At 39.5% G+C, this 23,110-nt stretch overlaps 1 protein-coding gene across 12 annotated transcripts in view; it reads right to left on the reverse strand.

Moving 5' to 3' along the window:
• Positions 1 to 23,110, reverse strand: part of STK39 (serine/threonine kinase 39) — a 281,370-nt gene that overhangs the window by 196,543 nt on the left and 61,717 nt on the right. For all 12 annotated transcript variants that reach the window (XM_081051899.1, XM_081051901.1, XM_081051895.1 and 9 more), the window contains exons 3-5: positions 15,601 to 15,709; positions 12,396 to 12,537; positions 11,127 to 11,182 (exon numbers count right to left, since the gene is read on the reverse strand). In XM_081051899.1, coding sequence (XP_080908025.1) covers positions 11,127 to 11,182; positions 12,396 to 12,537; positions 15,601 to 15,709 — 307 coding nt within the window. The remainder of the gene's footprint in view (positions 1 to 11,126; positions 11,183 to 12,395; positions 12,538 to 15,600; positions 15,710 to 23,110) is intronic.

A 23,110-nucleotide genomic window follows, 5' to 3' on the forward strand; every position in this document is an offset into this window, starting at 1 on the left:
AGGTGTATTTCCAGTGAGAAGTGCAGCCAGAGGCCATACCCAGAAGGGAGAGGGGCCAGGAAGGATGGAGCAGTAATTCCAGGCCCACTGAGCTGAAGCGACCAGGCAAGAACCAGCTTTCTTCTCAAGTCCAATGACAGACATGACCAAGAACTCTCTAGTGGTCAACTGTCTATCAAACACGGTCATTACAGTGAACAAAGGAAAACCACAGCTAATCCGCAAATCACAAATTCATTCTTCCCTGGCTTCCCCATGGGAGGCAGGAAGGATATTTGTAAAGTTGCTCTGGTAAAAGAAACCACAGGACAGACTACTTGGCTTACTCTCCCCTCCATGCCCAAGACCATCATGTGATTTGAATGCTTTCAAATAGGATGGAGAATATCTTAGTGACTAAGGCTAATGAAGGGACACTCAGAATATTTTGATGCAAGATACGTCTTGGAGAAAGTCTTGTCAAGCTTCCTCATTTTGCAGCTGAAAACAAGTGACCCCAGGGCAGCTGAACTGTGAAAGGCACAGAGTTAAGAGGCAAGAGGGCAGGGTGGGGGGGTAGAGGGGCATAAATGACAAGGAAGTGAGCCAAGGACAGAAAGTGAAGTCAGGAGATTTCAGAGTGATCTGCTTTTACAATCTTCAGAATGACCTTAAACAAGTCCCCTGTCGCTCAGCAGCCCTAAGTCCCCTCATCTGAACTGACCTGCTCAGCTGAATTGATAGTACTATTGTAAGGAGAGCACTAGCTAAGCGGATTATACAGGTGTTATTTCCCAAGTCAAAGGCATGCTCTGCCGTCAACGGGGGCTTCCTCACGGGCCACATCCACAAAGATGAGCACAAGGAGCTTAGATCAAATATTAATAAGTCTACGTTTCCAAAGCGATATTCATATACCTGCAGCTGGTCTTTTTCATACAAACCTCCACTCAACGACCTCTATTATCAGAAGCTTCCGATAAATCAGAATGACCCATCTCTACAGTTTTAAAGAGATGGTCCCTCTATGGAAGGTAATTAAAATAGGACAATTCCAGTATTTAAAGCAACAATTTCCATAATTTCCACAAAGTTTTGAGAAGGATGAGTTGAGGCTAATACAACCTTCAAAGAATCCACAGATTTTTTAATCTGTGACAAAGAAAATCTAACATTTAAAACTCCTAACACTGAAAAGTCACTAAAATATGAGGCTCATATATTAAACTCTGTTGCTCGGTATTCTTTTCATCTAAATTTACTACACAGCCTTATGTTCATTAATTCGTTCAGCAACTCTGTACTGAGCTCTTACTCAGTGTCATGTCCAGTTCTCAACACTGGGACTAGAGAGCAGAAACCTCTGCCTTCAAGAAGCTGGACTTTAAACTGGGGTGAGGGTGAGGGAGAGGCAAATACAGATAATAAAGAAAATTATGAAGTACAATATACAGCGGTGGTTTTCAGACTTTAGTGTGCATCATAATCACTAGAGGGCTTCTTAAAATACAGATTGCTGGGCCCTACCTTGAGAGTTTCTGATTCAGCAGGTCTGAATTCTTAAATACAAAAGTTTGTATTTAATCAAGTTCCCAAGGTGATGGTGAGGCTGCTGACCTAGGATCACGCCTTGAGAACCACTAACACAGAGCACACTGATGCATACAATAAAGAAAAATAGATCAAGGGAGGGAGTGGGGGGGGGGGGCTACGATTTACCATAGGATGGCCCCAGAAGCCTCACGGATGTGACATTTGAGCCAAGAACCTTACTGGGGTACTGAAAAGAGTATTCCAGATAGAACAGCAGACAATGCACAGGTCCTGAGGCAGGAGCATGCATGGCAAGGAGGCCAGTTTGACTTGAATGGAGTAAGGGAGAGACAAAAGCAAGAAATTAGGTCAACAAGATAGTGAGGAGCCAGCTCTTTTAAGGCTCGGTGGACCACCATAAGGATTTTGACTTCATTTTGAAATGGGAAGGCACTGGAGGGTTTTGAGCAAAGGCATGATAGAAGCCTTTAATTCAGTTCAACAGTACCACTCTGGGTCTTATGGAGAGAACTGAGCACAGAGGGGAAGGGCAGAAGAAGAGCACCTCTTAGGAGGCGACCATAAGAATCCAGGCAAGAGCTGATGGAGCAGGACGACAGCAGGGGAAGTGGTGTGACGTCATTAACAATAGGATTTGCTGACAAATTGGACAGAACTTAGGATAGAAGACAAAGGAAAGGCTCAAGGAACCCCAGATTTCTGGCCTAATCAATAGAATGATGGAGTTGCCATTAAAAGAAGTGGGAAGACTGTGAGAAGGGAAGTTTGCTGGGCGGTCTACAGGTTATAGGTTTCTTTTGTACGGCAGTTATACAGTCGAGCGAGTTGAAAGGAAACTTGAACCCAGCAACATCATTTTACAGGTGATACATGGTCAGCAATGAACTTGATAGAGGGCATAGGGTAAACCAGTGACCTGGCTACTGGAGTCCTCAAGTATACTCTGTAAAATCAGTGTTAAACTATATTCCATAGAGTATAAATACATTTAACTCTATTTAAATTTTCTAAAACTCTCTAATATACTTATAATATATGCAGTAACTTACAAGATGTTATTAATCAAAAACAACTATTCCTGAATCTTTCATATTTACAACACATATTTAAGATTTATCCCCAGAACAATCTATTAAACTAGACCTAACAAGGCTAACTTAGATTCCTCAAGTATATGCATTTTTCATCGCCTATAAATTTTGGAAAATAAATTCTATAGCTACCTTTCACCTGAACTGTAAACTCCCTGACAGTAGACATGATGTCTGCATTGCTTATCCCCGTTATCAAATCAGAGGACTCTGCCTGGAACATAGTAAATGTTCAGTAAATATCTGTTAGCTAACCACTTAAGATGCATTGAACCCAAACACCTAATGTTTGACTTTTTACCAGGGAAAGACCATTTTTTGTTATAACAAATGGAGGTTCTGGGAAACAGAAAAATAAATGGAAAAAAAAAAAAGATCCAGCAAAGAACAGACTTGAATGTCTCTGCTCTCAATCTAAAAACTCTTGTTTCTTCTGGGCCTTACCAGCCTCTGGTAATATATAAAATTTAATTTAATAATGACACAGAAGGCCCTTAAAAGCAGAATGGAAGAAAGGAAGGCCGAGAGAGAGGGAAGGCGGGGGTGGGAGAGAAGAAAGGAGGCCATCTGTCTCAGGCCCTCCTAGACACTCTTCCTTGAAGTTCAGCCCTGTCCCCCACGCAGCTATACACACACAGCTGAGGAAAAATTCCAGCAGGAGGGCAGAGCAAATAGATTCTCCCCAACTGGGTTCACCCAGTAAGACTTCCCAAAGCCGGTGCTCAAACAACTGCTAGCAGCTGTTAAAGGATGGGAAGCTGCTTAAAATGTCCCCAAGTATTTCTCCCCAGTGGTGTACACATGGAATGGAAAACGAAGTTTCCAGAACTGACTGCATGCTCTGTTCATGCCAGAGGTTTCACAAATGTTACCATTTTTATCAAGACCCCAAAATTCAGAGGGTCACATTGATTTGCGGTCTTTATTTAATTAAACAAAAAAAAAGTATACATGAGAATTTTGGCATAGTTTGTTGAAGGATAATTCACATAATTATAAACTTCCTGAAACTCAAACCCTACATTTTTGGCTCACTATAAAACACTTTACAGCCCCCAAAGACGTTAATTTGTACTTGTACTCTATGTTGAGTGTGCCCAATGTCTCTTAACTGCTGTGCTCTGCTTCACTCTTCCTTAGCATTATTAATCGTTTCATTGTCAGCTGGCCAGGGCCAGCTGCCTAAAATCAGAGCTGAAAATGTTTGTTAAAAAACTGCGTTTAGGCTTAAAACTATGCACTAGTATGCATACCTAAATATTTTAAATACGTTCGCCTCCCTCTCCATTAAGCTGCTATCTTCTTACTTGTTTGAGCTTTCAGCTATACCTTGCATACACACCACCTACCCCCATCAGGCGCATGCACGCACACAGCCTGCACAGCCAGGCAGTTCAGACCACACTGACCAAAAGTTCGTGAACACCTGCCTTGTGTCAGGCACTACTGCGGGTATGGAGATGAACAGCACGGACTTTCTACCACTGGCATAAGTACATGGTCAGGAGGGCAGAGAGGGATGTAGGGGCCCAATTTCAGCTCCATGGCATAGGCCTTCCCGCTGGAGTGTGTAAAGCAGTGAACTTTCAAGCCACTAGGGTAAGGTGCTTGATGCAGAGAGAATACGGGTGGCAGATGCAGGGAGGAAAGGGTGCGGAAAGGTTTCTCAAGGAAAGAATGCCCTGAATTGAGTCGTGAAAGAGAAGTGAGCCAGGTAAAGAAGGGGGATCGTGAAGAAGTGAAGCAAAAAGCACCGGTAGAAGAGACTGGAAAAACGGGCAGGGCCTTCATATGTCATATGCAGGAGCTGGGGCTTGATTGCATCAGCAACAGTTTTAAAGTTCATGCCAGGGAATTATACGGTCAGATCTGCACTGTAGATTTTTCACTCCAGTGATATTGGGAAAATTGGTGGGGTAGAGAAGGAGGGAGAGCAAAATGACACGGCAGGAGGTCACACGGGGTGCTGACAGCGTGACCTCCTGAATCACTTCCTTGAGATCTTACAACACCCTAAATAATGAAAGGGCACCATCCCTGTTTCAGTACAAAAGCACTATGACCTAATTCTAAACTGGAATGTGCATTAACTCCTTTAGCACTGTAGTTTTTTCCCATCGCACAGACGTGGAATCTGAGGTGCAGAGAGGTTACGGGGTTAGAAGAAGCAGTGCCAGCCTGCGGGCCACAGCAGTCTGGTGTCAGAGCCTATGCACTCATACATTCAGTGACACCATCACTTCCTGATTTGGGAGCCTCAGGGGCTCTCAGAGCTTCCTGACACTAATCAGAGTGCACACAGGGAGCCCATAGTACCTCCTTAAGCAGCAGCCAGTCTTCCCTACAACACGAGAATTACTCTCTTTTATTCCCATCCAAGTGTACTTCACTGGAGCAAAAGAACAGAGAAAGGCAACAAAAAGAACCTAGCAGTTATGGGTATAAACACTCCACCACCTTGCACACCTCCATCTGGCTCCTTGCGAATAACATCTGAATACTGGAAGCAAGTTAAATCTAGTTACATGTTTTCCTGGCAGAAGTTTTAGTCATAGGGTTTTCAGTTGTTCAAGACACAGACTGAAGCTAAAAGTGTATTCAAAGGCTGACTAAGGATATAATCTGCTTCCCAGAAAACCAAGATGCTGCCCAAAGTCATACCAATGTGCCTTGGACGGTGAAACACCTAGGGCTTAAGCCTCAGATACACTGAGACAGATACGGCGATAACTTTCTAGAATTCTAGACTGCTTTCACTCAGTACCAGATTTGATTTCTGTTAGAAAAACTAGGGGTGGGAAATTGACATTCACACATGCATACACACAGAAGAGGCAAAAAAAGTAAGTGAAAATGACCATGAGCTCTACCTTATATAAGGTAGTAGTATGCTTCAAAAAAGTTACTTTGAAAACAAGTGTTTTGAAATCCGTATTTTTAAAGTACATTAAGAGTGGTCACTATTTAAAAGAACCGTAAGATAAATATATCTGTGGTGACCACCCCAAAGGGACCTGTTTTATATGATTTTTCCGTTTGCTTAGAATAACATCTCTCATTAATGCTGGACAAACAGGCTTAGTCACTTGCCAGACAAAGCACTAAGCTCTTCCTGACAGTATGACAGAACATGAAACTGGAAAATAAAATGCTAGACCGTGGGAACAGCATGACATTCAAACAGCCACTCTTTCAATTTCATATCACAGTAAAAACTATTACACTTACCAAGGTATCCTATTCAAGTTTATTATCAGGAAGTCATACACACAGGTCGTCTGAGCACAGGGGGGAAAAAAAAAGTAAAGCATTTTTTTTTCAAACCGAGGAAAGAGTCTTCAGGTTTTCATTCACTACATCAAACCTGAAGTTCTCCAGCCTAAAAAGAGCGTGGTGTCACTACTGTGATTGTGCACCAAACGACACCTAACATGATTGCTTCTCTTCCTGAAAACTTTACCAGTGACCGATGTGCCTCCACATGAAAACGCAAGGGGGAAAAGATGCTGAATATTATGTAAAGATGTAGAAGAGCTAGTGATTGCTATTGGTCTTCCACCAAAAACGGAGTTCACTTCAATCCAGATGTAGGTTTCTCTTTCTGGAAATCCTACAGATGTGAGGTCACAGATTCTAGAGCCAGACTGCCCAAACCTGAAGCCTGACTCCACCACTTATCCTATGTATGACCTAGGCAACTGCCTCCCCCTCTCTGAACTTTAGCTTCTAGTCTGTAAAAATGGACATAAAAATAGCATCTTCCCGACATCAGGCTGTGGTGATGGTTTGAATGAGTCACAAAGCACTCAACCCATGAACCTGGCTTGGCACACAGGAAACAGCCAATACACATTAGTTACTCGTTATATCCCCAGTCAATAAAAACGCATATAATTCCCCCGGAATGCGTACTGCTGGAAATAGAACCAAGTATATTAGCCTTACTCTCCACACTTGTTGGCTGCATAGTAAGGTGGGAGTTTTTCATGGTCTAAACCAGGCCCCTTAATTTTCACTTTCCTAACAAAAAAATTCTGAGGAGGAAATCAATATATATATATATAATATATAATATGTATATTTAATATATTTATATATATATACAGTAGAGTGATTATTTTAACATAAAAATTATGTTTTCTATTAGAATAGGAAAAATACTTTTTAAAAGCAATGCTCATACTAGTACTCTCAAGGTAAACAAACATTACATCCAAAGAAATAAATGCAAACTTTTCCCTGCTTAACTTTTATTTCAGAAAACAAGGCCTAAAAAGCATGAAGATGTAAGAGGAAGAGGGCTCAAAAAGTCTGAGTGCAAGCAATGTCTTTTTTGTCTAAATATAATTGGTAGCAACACAAAGAGACAGTCTGGAGCTGCTGTTGCTGTTGAGTCTCTGCTTTCCCATCTCCTACCCACCTCCTCCACTTCACCCACCATATAAAGAGGTCAGCAAAAGGCCCGGACACTCCCGGTCCTAATCGTGGCTTGGGCAATGGGCAACTGCCTGACCGAGGAGGCAAACTAATAAAATGGGATCGTGGCAGCAGCATCTACCTGTTTCAAGGAAACAGTCCAAGTTTTCGTAAAGCAATAATCTTATTTTATACTTAAAACTAAAAAAAACAACAACGAAAAAATGTTTTAAATACGGTATGAATTCAATGTTGTGCTCAGGTCAGAGAACATTGAGAAAATTAAATGTGAATTCTAGAAAGCTATAGCTCCAGAGATGTAGAGACTGCAATTTAAATGCCTGTTAACCCACCATTATGTGTCTGGCGATGGCAATTCCAGTTTGTGTTATTACACAAGCAGGAAGTCACAGACACAGACAGGGTCCGAAGGAAAGCCAGAGTGGCTCTACACAAGGTCCTCACTACGTGCCAGGCACTGTTCTAAGCACTTTACACGCTGGCTCCCTTACTCCTCACAACAACCCAGGCGGTGGCTTTCTGCATGTGCCCTTCGCAACCCAGCAGCCCCCACAGTGCAAGTGGTACTCAGTTACACTCCACACCACCCCCCACGGGGAGGAAAAATCCCACAGGCCTGAGAGGGAGAGAAAAAGTAAGAAAACCTTACCTTACGGGACCCTAACTGAGAAAAAGAAAAGCCTAATGCTCCAGAAGGCGCAGAGAAGGACCTCAGGTCACTAATCTGACACGAATAATGGGATGAGGTGACTGGCAGAGCACCAAATGGCAGAATCAGGCAGGAGTTGACCCACCTTCGTGTTTCAAAGGGCAGTTCACTGCTATTTTGATCCTCTTAGTGAGAAATGATCATTTTATCACAAAACAGAGAAAATGAGTTGTACTTCCTTATCAGCTTAGACCAAGATTAATGACAACTTCTAAGTTCCATAATTAACAAACATTACCTTTTCATAACTCATAAAGCCCCTCAGAGCTGAATCTCTTGCAAGACAAATTTGACATATGATCTCCAGGCAGGGAGAGTTGGTGTGATCCTGTTGGTCGTAGTAACAGTAGTAATAGCAGTATTAGTATTAGAAGTAGCAGCGACGGCCTCGGTGGAGCAGGAACTATTGATATTTACTACGTGCCTATTATATGCTAGCCACTGTTAAGATCACTGGATATAAGGGGCCTCATTTGATTTCACAAAAAAATGATGAGGTGGGTTGTATTTGCTTTCCTCTTTAAGGAAACTGAGTCTTAAAGAGGTTAAGTAACATGACCAAGGTCACATGTGGTGACCTGGGAATTTCAACCAAGCATGATGATCTCATAGCTTGTACTCTCTTAAACTAAACTGATTACTCTGGTGATGGACTGTTTGAAGCTTTTGTCCACAAATTCTTTCAGTTGTCACTTGTTTAGTTGAAGTATTTTTTAAGTATTATTTTAGCTGAAGTATTTTTTTTTTCAAACTGCCCCTAGCCTGTGGAATAAGGGACACACACTCTCTAGAGTGAGGACAAGATACCCATACATAAGGCAGTAACTTAGATGCCTCAAGAACAAAATTTAGCATTAATAGGGAGGGAAAATACACATGAATCAAGAATGGCCAAAGACTGATAATTATTGAAGTGAAGTGATGGGTACAATCTTCTCTCTACTTTCGGCTTTGTTTGAAAATTTTTACCATAAGTGATTTTCAAAATGGCTTTGGCTACTGAGAGTTCATTAAGTTTACTGAGTCATTTCCTTTCATTTGTTTCACTAGGTCACACTTGTACATGGTTTACAATTCAGAATGTTATAAAAGAAATACACGAAGCAGTCCCCCCCACCACTATCCTTTTAGTGTTCTTTGTACAAATGTATAGAGATTCTTATTTCTGCTCACTTCTTTCACAAGAGGTGGCATATTATACACACTATATTCTACCTTATTGTATTCACTTAACCAAGCGGCCTGGCGATTTTTTTCACGTCATGCATAGAGAGCTTTTCATCCTCTGTAACACAGATTATTCCATAATGTAGATACACCACACACCATATTTAACTGGGACGCCTAAGTTGTTTCCAATCTTTTGTTATCCCAAACAATGAATACGAGTCAGCTTATACTGTCTGTTCCTGTCTACTGCCCACTTTTTTGCTTGCACTAAGCATTTCTCACATTTATGTACTTATTGTAACAACCCTACAAGGAAGGGTAGATCCAGGTTTTGTGAACATGAAATTTATGCAATTTAGAAGACCCTTTTTAAAACACAGAAAACAAAATTACAAATACAAAATTGGGTACAAATGTGTGCATTTCTTTAAAATTGAAAAGTCGTATCAATTCATTGTAGTCCTAAAGATTCAGGTTCTTTCTTCTAGGATTTTTTCAGACAATTTAACAAAAATGCTTTCATAGAAATACTTCCTGATTTCAAACTGGCTTCTCCTCTCCACCTAGAACACTCTGCAACTCCCAGAAGCACACTGCACTTACAGGAGCCTGAATCTTGAGTTTCAAAGCTGCCCAGAAAATTTGTGTCTCCCTGAATGATCAGCATTATCAACACCACCTCACAAGTGGGGAAACTGAGGCTTAGAGATGCAATCACTTGCCCCAGTTGCACAATGGGTATTAAGTCAGGCTGGGTTGACTTCAAAGCCTTCACGTTTAACTGATACATAGAGTGCCTCCCCAGTGGTCTTAAACCAATGACTGTATTTGACCAAATTCATCTTTTTTAAAGGGGAGGCTTATTAATAAGAGATATCACTTTCATTTATTAGTGCTTCAGGGAAGAAAAATTTGATTTGAAACAAATTCTCAGTGTTTCCCTTTTATATTTTCAAAACATCTTTTCTCTCCTTTGAAAAAAATAAAAATAAAGTCCCCTTAAGTGTTCCTAACTAACTAAACAGAGCCTAACATCAGCATCATGCTTGTCATATGGGCCGGGGCATCACCTGACAGGTTCTCTGGCACCAAAGAGGGGCAAGCAATAAATCAAAAAGATGACTCAGGCTTATCCTTGTGTTGGACGTGTGTTTGTTTTCTGCTGAAACTCTTGCATTTCTAATAATCACCCCCAGACCCTCAGATTTGTCTAGAAACAAGACAGGGATCAAGGACTGTGATCAACTTTAATCTAATAACTAAATTCATGTGAAGACCCTAAAACTAAGGTAAACAATAGGACCCTTCCACTCTAACTCAAAAAAAAAAAAAAAAAGAAGCATATTAGACTGATTCAACACTTGGGGCAAACTTCAACATTCTTCAACAGATGCCAGATCAATAATTCTCCCAAGGATGCTGCTAGTAATATTTAATGCCTGGAGCCAGAAGCCTACACCCTGAAATGAGAGGGGCAATCCAGTATAGGAAAGGACTGTCCAGTCAAAAATGCCAAAAGCAGTGATGGCTGAGAGGGTTGCTGAGACAGACCTTCGTGGAATGGAGTAAAACAAGAGTCAGTGTGGATAGGGCTACATTTTATCCCAGGTCATTCAGGTTACTCTAGAAGCAATAATAAAATGAGAGGTTCTGTACATAGAAGGCCCTTGTCTGATGCATTCACTCAGGAGACATTTACTCATCTGCATGCTTACCACCTGTCAAGAATAGCCAGGTAGGATCAGATTTAAGAGAAAAGTAAACCCTAGATTTTAAGAGCTCACAATTCTTTCAGCCACATCTTCAGAAATAAAAGGTTTTAAATTAATGTGTACAATGTTTTAAACTTTCAAACTCATCAAAAAACTCTCAAAAATGATTTTCTTGCTGTTATATAAACATTATCAATCTGAAAGGTAGGGAATAAAAATTGAAAGTAAATTGTTCTTTATCAAAAGGCTATGTTCTAAAATAGCATTAGTTATAGGATGATCTAACAAAGATTTATTAAAACAACAGAAAAACATGTTAGGCCTCAGCACCAAACATTTTATAACAGATCAGTCCACGTTCATTCTTAAAACCGATTATATGCATTTATTCATTTCTTAGAACAATTCTACATTCCTTCAAAGTGCAATACTTCTGCACATAAGTAAAGAATTGTTTATCTTTATCAGGTATACCTGCTATTTGCACTGAACCATCCTCACCCAGAAGAATATTACCAGCTTTCAAATCCCTATTAGAAAAAGAAAAATGGAGCATGAATTGTGAAGTACAGACATTACATTGCATTAATTCATTCAGGGAGATTTTAAAACATATCATATAATGCAGCTATTTGACATAATTATTATTTTATGAGTACTAAAATTATATCACAGATTTAAAAAGTTATAAGGATACATTGTGATTTTACAGTTTGCTTTTGGGGGATCGTTAGAATTTTAGTAACAAATGTTTTATTTAAAATAATTATCCAGATTTAATTAAATCAATAATGAGTAGATTTTTTATTTTTTGTTACAGAGTTAGAAATTGTCCATGTACTCACAATACTATAATTTTTATCAAGAATTAAAGCCTCGCCTATGTAAAGCTATTCTATTTCCACTTTGTCTGTGGTGCAATTCCAAATTAATCCCATTGGCTTCTTAAACAATGGATTTGATCAGTGTCTCCTCTGAGGAGACACTGATTATAAATATTCATTATAACATTCTATAATATATATCTTCACTATATACAAGTGTGCTGAATAGTCTTAACACTTAAAAAATGACAATTTACAACTTATAAGTTTGATTTCTAAAGCAATATTTTTTCTAATTATTGAAAAACAAAGTACATATCATTAAACATATAGCTGACTTATAGTTCCAGATAGGAGAGTTACAATATTGGTATTACTGGTAAAGGGTTATTTACTTACTTGCAACTATTCCTCATACCCGAAATAACACCCATTCGAAACCTCAGGTACTCATAGTCTATGCTGCTTGGCTATCTAAAGAGTTTGCATTTTATGTTATAAAAAAAGATGAAATTAGTGCCTCCTCCTCCCCTCTCACCACTATGTCAAAGATAATCAACATATTATAATGCTTGGAACAACCTTGCCCGTATAAGAAAATTAGAAATGTTATCCAGTTCAAATGAGCATATTTCAAGAGATGTATGCTAACTGCTTTTTTTAATGAGTTCACTCAGTACTTTTTACATTCTGCTTTTATTTCAGTGAAAGCAAATAAACCAATCCTGAGGACACCGATACAATTCATCAAAATGCATTCTCTTATTTCTTTCTTATGTACATTTCTCCCATTGATTTAGCCTAAGTTAGAAATAATGTCAATACCTACCTACCTACAATCTGTGTTTCCTTAATATTCTTTACTAATTAGGATTAAAGTGACAACAGTTCAATTTAAATATCTCTGCAGAGGTCGTACCTGTGAATCTGACCATTTCTGTGTAGATAGTCTAAGCCTTCCAAAACCTCTTTAAGAATTGTTGCTATTATTGCCTCTTCCAGAACTCCATTCTTATGTTCTCCTCGGCTGACGATGTATTTTATGATATCCAACATTGAACCTAAGTGGACAGAAAAAAAAACTGAAAAAAACTGGGAAAGCACCTTCATTACCTTTCCAGAATAGGACTCCCTATTTAGAAAACTAAATGAGAACATCAAAATGTTTTTGTTGCTGTTGTTTGTTTATTTAACACAAATATTCCCAAGGCACACAAACAATGGTGTGGCAGCCCATGACCAAGTTTGCGAGCGTACTTTCCGTTAAACTAAATGAAAAGGATTCTGGGTCAGAAACCAGAAGACCGTTGAAGGACAATTCACAGTTAGTCCCTTTGCTCTAGACAGAAAATTGGGTACAGACTCAAAAGAGGGTTCAAGATGTCCGAACTGAAAAGGAAAGAAAAAGGAGGCCAGGAAAAAGATAGAGGTGAACTGCTGAGAGCCAGCAGCGCAGCTCTCCGGAACGTCGGAACACAGGTGAGAGGGGAGGGAAAAAAGTAGGTTGGCTCTAGCTCCTGCTTGCAACCAGAAGATTCCTTCCTGTGACTCTAGGCAATCTTTAGTTTCACTTACCTGATGCATAATATGCTGACTTTTATAATAAATAAATATGCAGTACTTGGTTACTATAAACAGATTAGTATCCTTGGCACTGTGAATTCATGTTTCAACACATATTAATTAATGTTCCAAACCTCCAGGTCATTTTAAAAACCATAATTACCTGGGGGAGTGGGGGTTTGACATTTCTGAAGAATTAACAAATGGCTTGTCTCAGAACCTGAATTTGGCCCTCCGTTCTCTACGATTAGCTAAGAGGACTGAGTTTCCCCATCAGATATTATTACACCAGACTAGCCACCCACCCCTCATTAAGAGATTTAATGTGATAAAATATAGAGGAAAAGAAATTCATATTTTTTTTTACCTCAGAGAGACACAAAACATCTGTGTATTCATTGACTCTAGAATTTGGGGACCATTTAGAAAATGACACTTCCAAAAACATTTTATTTTAATCTTATAAGGGTATACCATACCCAGTGTGTATTTCTGGCCTGCTGAAAGAAAAGTAAGCAAGAGTCCAGAGCTGCCCACATTCCCCTTCCCTTTGGAAATCTGTTTAAAATCTTCTAAGGCCCAGGAGACTGAACTGGATTCTTTTCAAAAGACAATGAAATTTCCTATTAAGGTTCATTGGGATAAAAATAAAGAAAGGAAATAAAATCCTCAGTTTGAACAAAGTATTTGGGGACATCCAGGGTCCCAGGTGATCAGCATTTCTCAGACTTGGTGGACCCCCCACAAGAAGAGACTAGGTTAAGATCATCTTACTGATAACATAACACCCTCCACAGAGCCAAGAAGCAGGCCTGACACTCGACACTGCAGTCCAGCTCCAACTGACTTCCTTTTGCCTTTTTCTTTCCTTTTTTCTTTTCCTTTTTAATTAAAAACCAAAGTAGACACTCAAGGAAACAATGACTAATGGGGCTGACAAGACTGGGAACAGAGCCGAACCAAGGGCTCCCCGGCTCCCAACTGCGACCTACACAAGCAGACTCAAGGCAATTACAATGTGTTCGTCATCTCATTTCTGGGCCTCTGCTTGATCCAAGATAGTTTCTTTAAAAAGAAAAAAATTAAATGCCTCCCTGGTTCAGCCTTAGCTGGAACTGGGTCTGCGGATAAAAATGGGCTCTACAATATAAATTCTGGCTATGCCAGTTTGGGCTTTGTCCAGACACCGCAAAATGTTCTTGTCTGCTCCTAAACGACACTTCATGTCTCAGGAAGACAGATATTTAGGGAGTGACACCCTGGAAAGAGAACACACTAGAAAAGTGGGTATGCTAGATGTTATGAAGGAAATCTCTCGAACTTTCTAAGCTTCAATTTTCGGGTCTGTAAAGTGAAGGTGATACTATGTCCAGTGTAGCATAGCTTTTAAGTGAACAGGTCCCTCAGTCACAAATTCCAGCACTAACAGTTACTATGTGTGTGATATTGGGCAAGCTGCTTAACTTTCTTGAGCTTTGATGTACTTTCTGAGAAACAAGGATGGTGACACCTGCCATTCAAGGATGTTGTCCACATTAAATGAAATAAGGTACGTAAATCTCCTAAACAAGATCTAGCCACAGAGTGAGTGTTCAGTGAAGTTAATGGTTATCATTTTCATTCCTTATGTTGTTAAGAGATTAAAAGAAATAAAATACAAAAATGCAAAACTACCTTATAAATTAAATTGCCCATGCCTTGTATAACTTCAGTGATTTGAAGTGAGGGAAAGTCACTTTCCCTTCCCAAGTACAAACATAAGATGAAAATAGGGCCCCTTCTGCTCAATACTTCAAGCAAATAATCCAGCGTGCAGAAAGTTTCTCTCTGTTTCAATTGAGATAGCATTCACTGAGCACCCACTGGATGCCAGGTTCAATAAATTAAAGTGCAGCAGACAATGCTTTCGTCAGGAAGTCCACAACCGAAATCTGCACTGTCCAACACCCGTGGCCACCAGCCACCGAGTTATTTAAATATAAGCTAATTAAAATTGAATAGAAATTCAGTCCCTCAGTAACCCTAGCCACATGTCAAGTACTGAAGAGCCACATGTAACTAGTAGAAACTGGATAGCACAGCTATAGAACATATCCATCACCACAGAACTTTTTATTAACAGTACTGGAATGATTCATTATATTGCAATGTGTTAAGGACTTGAATAATGCTAAAAATGAAGGGTTTAAAGAGGAAGAGAGTAAGGGGTGGCCGCAGAGAGGTGACCTTTTAGGACTTGAATGCGTGGAGAAGAAAGGATAGATGCAGGGCTGGGGAGCAGCACTGGACACAGAGCCATCAGTGTGCAGAAGGTATTTAGGGGTCTAACCTACGCCAAGAAGGCTGGAGTAGAAGAAGACACATATTCTAAATGTTAAGCTGAATTATGAAAGGCTTTGAATATCAATGCTAAGAAACCTGGACTTCATTCTTTAAGCAAATAATAAACCAAGCAAAACATTTAAAATACTGGAGTGAGGGAATCAAATCTGAAATCTTATTCAATATGCTGGCTCGCACAAAAGGAAAATAAACACACAACAATGACAAAATCCACTTACCTCCACTTAGTAATTTCATGACCAGCCAAAGTTCATCTTTTACCACAAAAGAGGTGTAATAAGTCACTACGTTGGGATGGCTGCACTGACTCATGGCTTGAATTTCTTTCTATAAAAAGAGCAAAACATGACATAGCACCATGGGGTGAAAATTGGGAAGCAAAACACAAGTGAACCATAGTTATGTATCTCACTTTCCTACTTAAAAGCAGACCTAGGGGTGGGTTGCCTACACATTTACTTCAAAGAAGCTACATAAAAACTAACCCTCGTGATCAACTTGCTAGAATTCGAAAGGCCCCTACTGGAGACCACAGAGCCCAGGGGACCAGCCACAGGACCAAGAAACTGCAGATCAACATATCGCCCAGGTGTCCCCCATGCGTGCCTAAGTGCCTCCGACCTGAACTGAAGGCCTTCACAGAGTGAGTGATAACTGCCTGGGTGAATTATTAGGAGACCTTGTCCCAGTACCAGCCTAAACTCTCGTGAGTCTTAGCTCCCTCATCTTTCTGCTTCTCAGGACTGCTGTGATGGTAAGTGAGAAAATACTTATGAAAATGCTAGAGTATCATCTCCCAAACTATCTTTCATGGTAGACACTCCATCAAGGGAAAAAAGGAGCAGAGGGGGACTGGTAGAGTGAAATAAGCTTGGGAAACATCAGATACTAAATGTCACTCTAAGAGTCACATGGAATATTAGTACTGTCAAAGGCTCTGAGAAGTCCTGCAGTAGATAAACTGTCATAGTTGAATCCATATTAATAATGAAGGAAAATAATGCTTTGTGTCACAGTTTATGAAACACTGATATAGAGAAAAAAGTTTTAGAGAGACATAAAACAACAAAGCTTTGAAATCAAACAAATGGGAAACTTCAATAAACTGTATTTTTCTGAAATAGTCAACTTCATATTGGTTTTGATTTGTCATTTTAAATTATTGCCAGGTGACTCCTATAAAGCTTCATTGAAATGCTAACCCTCAATCAAAGGTATCAGACCAGTGTAACTCATTTTTAAGGTGCTGTGCAAAAGCCACAAGAAATCATCAAAGAAACTTCATTTATGCTATCATGTATTTATGCTGAAAGAAAAGTGTATTTATGCAACCTATAAATATTTTTAATAACAGAATCTAGTTAACTTCGAGTTAACTTAAAATTGCCTGATCACCATAATATTCTAATTTGGGCTGCAATCTTTGCATATTCAGTACTAATTAATCCTCAGATTATCACAATCCTATATGTCAGATAACTTGGCCAAAATACCAAGACATGTTTTAGATAGATAGATAGATAGATAGATAGATAGATAGATAGATAGATAGATAGATACATAGATAGATAGATAGATAGATAGATAGATAGATAGATAGATAGATAGATAGATAGATACCGAGGGTGCCAAAAAAATGTATACAGGTGGACACTTTGGTCATCGTTGCTCAAGCAGTAGTTTGCCATAATCAGAAGTGTCTGGACGCTGATGGTAACCACTTTGAGCACCTCTTGTCATTGCAGAAGTCAAACGGGACTTGTATTTATCTTTTATTATTGGTATATATTGAGTATTACAGTTAATACAGTTTTTCTTTCTTAAAATGTGTATACATGTTTTGGCACCCTCTGTGTGTGTGTGTGTGTGTGTGTGTGTGTGTGTGTGTGTGTCTTAATATATATGCTTACGTAAAGGCTTTTCACCATCGACAACCTCCTAAGAAAATCACTATTATTTCCATTTTTTTTCCATTATTTAACCACTCTTTCCCTTAATCATTTCCCTCATCCATTTAACTGATTACAGGTTTTCTAAATCTGACACTTTTGAAGTCAGCAACTCCTGTCCTTTAAACAAGAGCTGAAACCTGAGTTCCAGTTTCCACCTGTCTGTGGTGTTAGGTTTTGATACCATAAGATGCTTCAGAAGGAGAAATGGAACACTGCCCGTGCCATTCCTATTTCAAGTCGCTAGCATCTGCTCATTGGCCCACTTTGAAGACCTGCAGCATTAGGCAAGGTCCTGTTCAAAAAGATGCCTCCGTTATTCACAGAAATGTTTCTTGAAAGCATGTGCACTCCACACTCTGACCATTTTATATTCAATGTTAATGAATGCCTTTCTAGCTTTCAAATGTCAAACTTTTAAATCATTAATCAAAATGCACAATAAACAACCAGTGCCCATATGAAAGAAGATTCTTTTGCACTGATGCAAAGTTGGGTCAGAGTCTGGAAAAACACGTTTTTTTAGCCCTTTGCATTTAAATGGCCTGTATCACCTCCTACCCAGAGTATCAGGTTCACTGACATGACAGTGAACAAACTGTGTGTGTGTGTGTGTGGGCACACGTGCACGCGAAGGGAGGGAGAAAGAGGAACTCTTTTAATTAACCTAGGGAGAAATTATTTTAGATGACCTGTGGATATAATTTAAATTCCATTCCTTCAACATTTTGGGTCTTAGAGTGCCAGCTGCACATTTAAAGGTCCTGATGATTTAAAAGAATAAGGGGGAGGAACACAGATACACCCTACTAATATACCCCCAGGATCAGTGTAAAGAGAGGTCAAAGAACAGGTGGGGGCTGAGAGTGGAGCTGCACCTGTCTGACCACTCAGCACCTCACATTCTTCTTCCGTGAAGTCTCACTGTTCCTCTTTCCCGCTTATCTATGGGTCCATATCCCCTACTCCTACACCATCCATTTCACGGCACAATTTTTCCATTCAGCGTAGCCTCTAACACTTAAAGACACGATGAAAACTTGACTTAGGGAAAAACACTAGTCACTCTGCCTTGTGCTATCATTGAACTCCCATGATAAATAATATTTCTACAAATGGGATAGAAAGACACTTAAAGAAGAAAGAACTAGGTGCTCTACCTGCCTATCCCACACTTATTTTACTTTCTATTTAAATCTTTTGTTTAGTTGCCTTGTAGAGAGGTACAAAATTTATATATTTATATTTTTGCTATGGTTTGAATGTTTGTGTCCCCCTAAAATTCTTAAGTTGATGATAAGCAGGAGGTGGGGCTGTTGGAAGGTGATTGCATCATGAAGGTGGAGCCCTCGTGAATGAGATTAGTGCCCTTATAAAAGAGACCCTAGAAAGCTCCCTCGCCCCTTCTCCCATGGGAAGAAGCAGTGAGAAGTTTGCAACCTAAAAGATGGTCCCTGTTGGCTCTCTGACTTCAGACTTCCAGCCTCCAGAACTGTGAGAAATAAATTTCTGTTTTTTAAGCCACCCCGTCCATGGTGTTTTTGTTATAGCATTCCAAACTAATTAAGATAATTTTATATATTTTTTTATATTTTATATTTTGAAAAATATAAATATCGCTTGAATCAAAGAGTCTTTCCACAGAACTACTTTCTCTATTTCTTTTCAAAACAGTGATGATGGCTGCTATTTTAATCCTTTCTCAGTAACAGTCTACCAGCTCAATTATCCATTCTCAATGCCCTAGCTTCGCTCATAAGGTAGGGCAAAGCCTTTTATTCCCAAACATATTAATTTCTTCCTATCTCTACAAGTGACGAAAGTTATTGGCCAAAAATGAATAAATGGATATAATTGAAAAAAAATCCTTTTCATCAAATTCTTACAGGTTGAATGAGTTCTAATACTCTAGTCCCTTAATTAGCGCACAATCCATGAAAAAAGGATGATTCATAGCAATGCTTCTCAAACTCGAATACACAGACAGATCGCCTGAACCTTGTAAAATGCTGGTTCTGAAGCAGTAGGTTTGAGGTGGGGCCTGAAAATTCTGCATTTCTAATAGACTTCCAACTGATGCTGATGCTTTGGGTCCAGAAACCAGACTTTGGGTGGCAAAGTGGTAGAAGACAGGCCGAGAGGCACCAGAGTGGAGGGAAGGTGAAAGGAAGCCCTGAGCAGGAGAGCAGGCCCAGAGGCAGCACCTGAGTCTGACCTGAAGCTGAATCTGACCTGAAGAAAATCAAGATGGATATAAGGGAGACCGTAGCCTTACAGTGGTTGGAATTTCACAAGTGTGGGAAAGGGTGAAAAATTCAAAGGGAGAAAAAAAACACCAGGTCAAAGATGGAACTCAAAGAACTCTGGAATCCAGGCAACACATTTGCCAAAACTATCATCCAGGAATACGACACAGTGGCTCCCCTGGAAGTGTAGTGAAATAAGACTCAGACATGTCACCCAGTGCCAAACCAAACTATGGCACAGTATTTAATCCTCCCTGTGGCTTAAAGAGCTGGATCTGCTCATGTTTCAGATGAAGCTCATGCTTCATGGGACATGCTTCATGCGCCTCATCTGAAACATGTCACAAGTAGAATGTCACAAGAGTGGGAAAAACAACCTAAAATGGAATAGCAAGTAAAAGGCCTTTCCATCTGCTGAAACTGAAGTGGCAGTGACTGCAGCATCCGTGTGCTGTGAGCCATGCAGGTGGCAACAGACAGACCAAAGAGAGACTCCCACACACGGCCGCTCCGTCAGCCCAGCCAAATCGGCCAATCCAGGGCAAGACGAGGCCTCCCCCGTGGGATACGCCAGGTTTGCTAGGGAGTACCAAAAAAAAAAAACCACATAGTGTCCTACCCTGGGAATATGATGGGCTAGGAGGAAAAAAACTACCAAAAAATCCCCCCAAAAACTGGAAAAACGAAAAAGAAACTATGTTTAAATACGTATGAGGGATTCTCTAATGCTGCTGTATAGGCTTTATCCTCCACCCTAATCCCGTGCAAAAAAAAAAAAAAAAAATTACTTTCCTATAAATAGTACTGAGGACAAACAGGAACTGTGATTAACAGGGATGTGACCTAGCTGGAGCCACATAAGAAGAGCCACAGTCCAAGGCAGAGCTGGCTTGGAAGCCTGGCGATGTCACTGACCGACTCGATAACCTAGACAGGTCATGCAGTGTCTTTGAGCCTCGGTCTCCTTTTCTGTAAAGGAAGCTTAATAATGACGCCTCCATAGGACTGTTGTGAAATAAGCGAACTGAGACGTAACACTTCTTGCGGAATGCTTAGCACATAACACAAAGGTTAAGCCAGTCTCTTAATGTCTCGGTGCCTTCGTAGCCTGTGAGCATCGCGTACTGAACACTACCCTCAAGTGTCCCCAGTTCCTGACTGAGCCTCAAAGGCACAGAGACAGATCCTGGCAGCAGCACTCACCTTTTCCTGCAGTACACATATACTGCACTGTGTGTGTCCTGCTGGTTCAAGGAGTATCCTGTACAGGTCTCGGGGCCACGAATGTTTAGCTTTATTCCTGAGTCTACATTGTCCCCACAAGTGTTTCTCCTAGTTATCTGACCCTGTGTTTAATTTATATCACTTTGTCACACTCCACGGTTCCTGGTATGTTGGCTCAAACCCTTTTGCAATAAGGAATCTAAATATATACTCATGCAAAGAGTTCAGGACAAAGAAATAAGAGAGAGTATGAAGATGTAAGAATTAGGAAAAAATTAAAGCTTAATTTCTTTTGTCCCTTAAGACCATGAGATTCACATTGGAAAAAAAAAAAAAGAAATTACAACCAGTTTAAATGAATTCTGAATTCAAAATACAAAACTATACTTAACCAAATTAGCACATTTTCACAACTTTGTAAATCCTAAGTAAATTCTTCTTTATCTGATATTGGTTGCGATATATCCTACTCAGCTTTAGTTAAGAAATCAAACCCACTCAAGCTCCAACATTAAGTGCAGTTAAATCTAAGGAGATGCTAAATCTAAGCTTATTCTAAAGTGAGGGGTTCTCAACCTTCACCACACAGTGAACTTGTCTGGGGAACTTTAAAAAGTACTAATGCCTGGATTCCAGCCCCAGGGATGATGATGTAAATTGGTTTAGAATACAGCCTGGGAATGAAAATTTTCAAAAGCTCCTGGATGATTCTAAAGTGCAGCCAAGGTTGAGAACCACTGCTTTCAAACGCAATGAGATGCATTCTTCTTTCAATGAAATGCTGAGAGATTCCATGCATATTTCCACACCTCAATTTAATCTAAAAAGGAAAAAATAGATCTGATCTACAAATACTATCAAATGGAATATGTATTTCCAAATGCAAGAGATAAACAAATACATCTTTAAAATGTATTCCACACCCTGCAAGCATTTAAATAATTCCTTAAATAATATGGGGGTAAAACCATGTTAAATAAAAACACTGCAGAAATTCATTCTCCAACTTGTACTGCCATAACATCAGCACCATTATGAAGGGTAACCTAATCAATATTCATAAATAACCCAACACTTTAAGCAGCAGAATTTTAAAAAATAAATAAATAAACTTCCATGATTTCAAATGTCAGCCACGAAATGGAAGAAAAAGATTGACACAGCTCTTATAAGAGCAATGTCTTTTTCTGGACTGTCATTTTCAATCATGAAAAATGTCACTGAGAGTTTTTTTAAATTATAAGAAGTGATATACTGCATATGCAGAAAACTTTACCTCTTTCAAAATAAAAGAAGCAATAGGGAAAAATCTAGTCAAGGAGGAGTAACTCCAATATTCTGACTTATACCACTTACAAATGAATCAACCAATGTCCCTCGCCACTTAATTTCATAACTTTTCATATGATTTGGTATCTGTGTTTATCCAAGGACAGTCCAATTCACAGCAGGATTAGAAACAGAGCAAATCTAGATATTTTGAAGACCGGGAAACGTTTTGAAAGTTAGAAAAAAGGAAGCATAAACTCTGTGATAGCCTTAATCAGTGTTTGTAGAGACATATTTAAAGCTAGAGAGAGCAGCTATGAAAAGGTAAAGAGTCATTCATGGTAGTTGGAGGTCCGGAAAAGCCTTCGAAATCTTCAGGGATCATGGTTTCTACTTGCTGACAGAACAGTCTGTACATTCCCGAGCCTTGGTGATGGTGTCACATAATTGGACACTCTGCAAAAGTTGCCTAAAGAAAAAGCTAAAAAATTTTGCTTGGAAATGTAGAAGCTGCTGGTATGGTTATTTTCTTGAAAAGAAACAAGGAGGGGGAAGAAAGCAAAGAATAAAAGAGTGATGCTGAAACACTAGAGGAAAACAGCACTGGTAAAGAGCCATTTTCTTTTAGAGTTGACTAAAAGAGTTCTTCAGCAAACAGTCATAAGGATGCCTCATGGGCTCTGAAAGCTGTTCAGTTGGCCACCATGGAATCTGAATCAGAATGGAATCTGAAGAAGTCTAACAAGTCTAAGAAGATGGCAAAAGTGAGGTATTAAAAAACAAACAAACAAACAAAAAACAGAGAGAGATGTAATTGAAGTTATATTCAATCTGGGTACATTTTCCCCATTTTCTCCTACTCTGAAAATGAGTATGTGCTGGATTTCTTTGTTACTGAGCTCATGTAGTCGAGAAACGTAAGTGTCCTTGCAATGTTAATTTCTGCTTACTTTTTGAAAAAACATAAGACGTTAAACATTTTAGCAAGCTATTTTTAATAAATGTATAAAAACACAAAAGTAAATACACTTAGTATATTT

This window comes from Rhinolophus hipposideros (genome assembly GCF_964194185.1).
Source record: "Rhinolophus hipposideros genome assembly, chromosome: 6".
NCBI lineage: Eukaryota > Metazoa > Chordata > Mammalia > Chiroptera > Rhinolophidae > Rhinolophus > Rhinolophus hipposideros.